This window comes from Quercus robur, chromosome 1, assembly GCF_932294415.1.
Source record: "Quercus robur chromosome 1, dhQueRobu3.1, whole genome shotgun sequence".
NCBI classification, from domain to species: Eukaryota; Viridiplantae; Streptophyta; class Magnoliopsida; order Fagales; family Fagaceae; genus Quercus; species Quercus robur.
Window position 1 is genome coordinate 34,473,816 of NC_065534.1, and position 7,109 is coordinate 34,480,924.

The following is a 7,109-nucleotide window of genomic DNA, read 5'->3' on the forward strand; positions in this document are numbered from 1 at the left end:
AACAGGGAAAAAACTTGAGAACAACCCAGTAAAAATATATTTCCAACTTCACTGAAAATACCTATAAAATAGGACACTCTCTCTTTTCTAAAAAAAAAAAGGACACCCTTCTACTAATCTATGTTTTTAAAACAAACTTATCTAATTTTTTTTTTAAAAAGAAAATTATGGCACTAGAAAAAAAAAAAAAAAAAAAAAAAACCTCATCGCCCACGCAAAATGCATGTGATGAGGCTAGTGTGTGTGTATATATATAATTGATAAAAAAAAAAAAAAAAAAAAAAAAAAAAAAAAAAAAAAAAAAAAGAGCAACTTTTTTTTTCTCTTTCTTTTGAAGGTGCTCGAAAAAAGAAAGTTAGAGAGAAAAAAAAAAGGGAAGAATTTGATTTGAGTTGGTGCTTAATCTAGTCCCACGATCTATTAGCCCATAGTCCATCTCTCTTCCTTTGCTAAAATTTCATTATTATTTCAGTATGTGGTATGTACTGTATGTGGAAAAGGTTCGTCCCCATCAATTCAGTAAGTATCTATTTAATGAGTCTCCCACCGTGACTAATTTAAATTCCCATACTCAAGCGCCACACCTATGGGGCTCGTTGACCTCTCTTCAATTTTCTTTCTTTGTGGACTGCAGAGATAATAGAGAATAAAGGATTTAGTTGGGTGTGAGAGAAGGATAGAAAAAAATAAGAAAGAAATCCGTGTTTTGTTTCACTAAAATGCGTTGTTTTCGTTATGTGTTCCTTGGCGTTTAAAACCTAGAAGCTTAAAACAGCTAAATACCTACTTTCAATTTCCTTTATAAAATGAGAGTTGGAACTGTTTTTATTTTTGGTTTGTTTAGAGTTAACAAACAAGTTTGGCAAATTACAATTTACCTATTTGTGATTTGACCGAAATTTAAATTATCTACTTGTGATTTGAAATTTGACATTTTACTCACTTGAAGTTAGTTTAATTAATTAGATTTCATTAACCTAACTTTGTTAAAAACAAGGGTAAATATGTAATTTTTCTGCACTTTTGTATTTCTCTCCTTTAAAAACACAAAAAACATAAAAATACAAGATTAACTAAGATAAAAAAGACTACCGCACACCTTTAATGCGATGGTCACTCTACAAGTATAAGTGTTTGTGGAGGTGTGGGGGGTAAGGGTCGGGGTTCAAGTCTCTAAGAGGGAGCTTCACACACATATACATTTAGATTAGATTAGAGTAGAATTTTATCTTGTATAAAAAAAAAAAATAAATAAATAAAAGATAAAAAAGAATCTAACTAAACACTTGCAACATGGAATTTCACACCACAAGTAAGCAACTTAAATTTCGATCAAACTTCAGGTGAGTAAACTGTCAAATTTTAAATCACAAATAGACAACTTAAATTTTAGTTAAACCATAGGTAGGTATATAAGTTGTAATTTACCCAATAAGTTTTTTGTCCTAGAAAATTGAAAAATTGTTTTAAAAAACATAAAATTAAGAAAAAAAAAAAAACAGTTATCAAATATAACCTTAATAATTTGTTGATTTTGCTATAGAAAACTAGAATATAATAAAAGAAATGACTTGACAAATTTTTTGTTCAAATTTGTAAAGAAAATGCTAAAGTCACAAATTATTTTACAAAATATTTTATAAATTGATAATATGGTAGGTGGTTATTACTAAGTAAAAAAGTGATATTAGTGGTGGGTTTAGAAGAGGATCAGTAAAAAAAATAGTATAGAGACAAAAATTGGGATGAAAAAAGGTTTTTTTTTTTAATAGTTTAGAGATGAAAAATGATTTTTTTTTTTAGTTTAAATAAAAAATTTTCAATAATTTAAGATGAAAAGACACTTTTCAATAGTTTTTTTAAGAATGAAAAATAACTTTTTAAAGTTTTTGAAGGAAAAAAGAAAAAGAAAAAAGCTTTTTGGTAAAATTTCCTGTTGCAAATTACCAAATTATATAAACAGCTAAAGCAAGGAGAAAGACCCTCTTAAATTTATGGACAGAATAAGGTTTGAAACATCCACAGCACTTGGTCTCTAATTTGGATTTTGGACATGTGATGTGGGTCTAATTAGGCCATGTTTGGTGCATGTGCTGTGCAGACTGGTCACTGGGACGTGAGTACGTGACCATCTCTCTCAAATCCAAATCCATCTCTCCCAGACTCAAAATTCATTGACTTTTGTTTTTGTTTTTTGTGTTTTTGTTCTCAGAAATATTGTTGGTGTTGCGGTGAAATCTATGTGAAATCGTCCTTTGATCTTTGTCCTTAGGCAAAAGAACGGTGAGGACTGGAGCCTCCTTTTTTCTGGAGGGGATTGTAATGTCTTTTCCCATCTCACTACGGACAGTTCGAAATCACGAGAAACCCCCCAGTGGTATTCTTAAGAAAAAGTTTATCGCTAAACCGGGTCGGAAGAATTGTCCTTCATCGAAAGGACTATTTATGTCACTACCTATATTTTTAATTACGAAACATTTTTAGTTTTTTTTTTTTTTTTTTTTTAGTTGTGACATTATATTTAAATGATACACATATGTAAACTACATGTACTAGACTGAAGAAGATTCATTTAGACCAATTTGAGAGAAAACTTTGTCTATATTCTTACACACACAATTTGAATAAATTTGAGTATCCCTTCAAAAAAAAAAGTAAATAAATTTTGAGTATAAAAAAATTGTATCAACTACACTTTTTTCACAATATTTTTTATGATTTACTAAGGTGACAATTTACAATTAGGATTAGTAGCATTATTTTCTCATTATTTTGCAATAAACGACGATATCATTTTTATAAATAAAAAAATCACATTTGTGAATAATTTTGTAATCCTATACTTATTGAGTAATCAATTTAATAGGTTGAAATTTCTTCAAATTACTAACACAAACTAACGGATTGAATTCAAGAAATGAGAAACTGTTCACATCAAACAAAAAAGTAGAAACTGTTTGTTTGTTTGTTTTTTTTTTTCCCCTGAAACCAAAGTAGCTAGTAACAGTTTTACTTTTTCTTTTGCTATTAAATAGCTTGTAAGAGTTTTACTTTTTCTTTTGCTATTAAATAAGTTACCAGAAGTTACATTTTATAGTTTTACATAAAGTGCACAGTACATTTCTGCTGGTTAATTTAACGGCAAATGTACAATTTGTCTCCCTAGCGTGTCCAACACGAGCATTAAAAAAAGTGCCATAAAACTGTGTAGAAATCAAAAAAGTATCTTTCCATTTTGTCAATTCTGAGGAAAAGAAAAGAGCCACAAATATAAAGAAGCTTCACCTATTCACTCACCCACTAACGAACTAATTGTGATGGAACACTTCAGATCAGAGTTAATAGTTACTATAGTGTGTCAAGAATTCTCTTTAATTAGTACCCTTTTGTACAGAACCCATGAATAATGGAAACGGTACTCCAACTTGGTACTATTTAAATAAGTACCCTTAATTTTTTGTAGAGATGGAATTTGAATAATAAATTTCTTATTTAACAATGAGATACTTTACCAAATGAATGAATTGGAATTTGCTTTTTGGACTTCAATTTATTTTGTTTAAAAATTAAGTTGAACAAATATTCAGTTATAATTAAGGGAAAAAAAGGACTTTAATAACACTATATACAAGAAATAAATAAAGGAAAAAAAAAAAAACCATACCAAATTAAACTTTGTATGTGTTTAGGCTAACATGGGCATGCTATTAGGATAAGGTAGAGATAAAGTAGGCTAGTATTGCTTTTTCACCATCAATGTGAAGAGGGCCAAGAGGCTAGCATACAAAGGAGAGAAGGACAACTAGTTATCAGCAGCTTTTAGTGTTTTACAAGGTACTCTGCAACTTTGAAACAGATTGCTTTTGCCCATACCTTTATCAGAATAGAAAAATACCTTTATTTTACTATTACTATATTGTCAAATTACTATAATTTAGTTAGTTGTTGTGTCAATTAATTTACTCGACTTTCAAAATTAAGTTATTTTTTCTTCATTAAATTTTCTCTTTATCTATATTTTAAAGAAATAAACCGATGTAGAAGATAGAGCATATGTTAAAAGGTTATTATGAAAAGTACAAAAAAATTAAAATTAAATCCACGCATTTTAACAACAAAACAAAGACTGATATTGACTTGATTCTGAAAATTGAGCGATGAAAATAATACAATTAATATTCAATCGATCAAATTTAACTATATCAAAAAATAATACTAAATTAATAATTTAACCTTTATATTATTATAATCGTGCAATCAATCAAGGCCATATGGAAAGAAGACACTAAATACAAACATTATTCTTGGAGACTAACTTAGATTCCTTCTCTACAAACAATCCCAATATATATTGGTTTGAACTTTGAATATTAGAACTTAGATGGCTTCTTTACAAAAACCTTCCTCTTGTGCTTGATCCCAAAAGGGGTGACCTCCCTATCACACACATCCAAACCATGCCATACATGTCTTGGCAAGTATCGGCGAAAAAAGAAATAATTCGAGCTAAGATGAGACCCTTCTAGCACTTGAACTTGTGCAAAACCAGGTCGCCAATCGTCGGTTCCGGTCAATTTCAGGTATAGGTAGCAAATGGGGGACTCCACGCATTGACCCATTACTTGAAATTCATCTATCATGCAAGCTTGAAATGGTTTCCTAGGAATGTCGTCAAGGACCACAGGGTCTAATGGATCCACCCTCCTTACGTGCTTGGAATTTAGATGGCGAACCAATATGTCATTAGAGTTTGTATCACCAAATCTTAGGCTAACATGGCTTGAGGTTTCGGCACCCAAGGTGCAAGTTGTCTCTATTGTGACCAAGTAGGTACAGTTATTCTGCAATTTTAACAATCAAATTAATAAGATATTAGGCCAAAATGAAACTTTCTTTTGGGAAATATTTGTCACACACAAACGGTTTTACATACTGAAACCGTGATTTGAGGTTGTGATTTTCAACTGGTTTCTGAAATATAAATTCATCTTCAAAAGCTAAAAGAAATATACAACTTTCTTATTTCAAAAAAAATCAAATATCTAATTAAGGGTATTATATTGCATAGAATTATGTTTATCAATATAACAGCTTGTGATGACAAAATCAGTTGATATTTGAATGTGCTATTTTCAACACAAGGTTATTTTAGAAAATTTTCCGCCTACAATAGGGTCTCCAGGCCATGCTTTTGAGAGAATGTAATTAATTTAAAGCTATCACAACGGTGTCAAATAAAACACCATGCAAATACATTGCAAGAATGCGACTGATATTTTGTACTATAATTTTGACATGACATGGAACCATAAATCCTCCAAATATTGAAGACATTTGCTAAACTGTAATACGCATGACTGTCCTTATTTTTCTATGTGCATTCGTTTAGTCATTTTGGTGGGGGCCTAGATGTCTGAAATTAGAATAAGTACAAAAAAAGAAAACATGTATAGGAGGAAATTAGTTGGGAAGTCTGGATCATTTATGTTACACATGCCACAGTTTATATTTCCAATTGAAAACCAACCTTAAGGGGTTGATTAGTGATTATAAGTTTTAAGTCCTCAGGTGACCTATAAAGTTTTGGCTTTAAGTTTTCTAGCCCAACATATCTAGGGGTCATTTTTTAAGGGATTAATCTTTCTTGTAATTATCCATGTAAAAGGATGGGTCACACTCACTTAAGGATTAGTCATATATTTTAAGATCGGTTCTAATTAGCTTAATTGGTAAAATATCTTGTTATCAAATAAAGTATTTGGGTTTAAATTACGTTTATACCAATACTTAATTAGTATATTGACTTAATGATAAAAAAAAAATCTTTATTAAATGAATGTCATAAATTCAAATTAGATCATATCTAAAAAGAATTAGGAAATCTATGAGTCTTGCATGCCAACGTTTGCCCAAAAAAATTATAAAAAAAATCCAATTTCGTCCAATCTTCCACCTAGCTAGAATGCCATAACTTATTTATAAACGTAAGAAAAATAATCGATATATAATGATAAAGTATATACGACAGCCTCAAATGTATAGCCTCTAAGTCTCAAGTTCCTAACATTAACTTATTTCTAATTCCTATGCAATGCATGGTTCATGATATATATATATATATATATTTTTTTTTTTGGGATTAGTCATGCAATATATATATATATATATATAGATATGTGTGTGTTGTTATCATTAATATGCAACACTGTAATAAATTTATTATATTAGTTCAATACCTTCTTTTCTGGTGGTAGACTTTCACCTCCGGCGAGTGAAGCAAGCAATAACACACAACACGTCAAGAACGATGCACTGCAATTCCTCATCTCTCTTCTCTTTTGTCCTAGCACAGATATAAGCCCTCAGTATCTAGCATCTCTCTTTGTTTTGCAACTTATATACTTTGCTAGTTCATTCTTTCCTTGCATACACAAAAAGTGTGTATTCTTAAACTTTATATATGAGACCTTATTTCACGCATACGTATAATAGGTTCCTTAACTTTTACTTATGCTTGTGAACTTTATGAAGACTAATTATCCCTTTATCTAGGTAAAGCATCCTTATATTAATCCTAATCACTTTATATGTCGATGGTTAAAGCTAGATTCTATCACTTCTTACTTGATTATGGGGTCACATATGTCATAGCCATGCATTTTCAGTTCTTTTTATATATACTGCAGCACCTAGCCAAATCCCTTTTTCTTTCCCCATGTTGAGGGTGGGTTCAGAGGGAGTTAAAGGGTCTAGAATATGATCCAAAATGCACTTTGTAAGGTCATGTTTTTACATGATTGGCATATCCTTCAACAAAATGCATTTTACATATAATTGAGTCTTAATTTTTAGTGTGTTCAAGAAGACCTTGACTTTGAAAAACAAGTGGTATTATTGAAGACACAAGACTGCTCATAAAAAGTTGAAAACACAGGTCTTGATACCTTCTTGATACCTGTTATCGATCTATTGAGATTTAGTGAACCTTGATACCTATCTCAACACCTTTCGATCTATTAAGCCTTAATTAGGAAAATTGAATATAAAATTCTTTTTTTAGCCCATGATGACTTGGCTTTCTAGGGATTCATGTACTAGGGTTCCTGAGC

General features: G+C 30.4%; 1 protein-coding gene across 1 annotated transcript; it reads right to left on the bottom strand.

Moving 5' to 3' along the window:
• Nucleotides 1-4,224: 4,224 nt before the first annotated feature.
• Nucleotides 4,225-6,370, bottom strand: LOC126732789 (embryo-specific protein ATS3A-like). The gene is made up of 2 exons (XM_050435813.1): nucleotides 6,237-6,370; nucleotides 4,225-4,841 (listed from the first exon to the last, which is right to left on the bottom strand). Exons 1-2 carry the CDS (start codon nucleotides 6,324-6,326, stop codon nucleotides 4,371-4,373), a joined length of 561 nt encoding a protein of 186 aa, XP_050291770.1. The 5' UTR covers nucleotides 6,327-6,370; the 3' UTR covers nucleotides 4,225-4,370.
• Nucleotides 6,371-7,109: the final 739 nt, after the last annotated feature.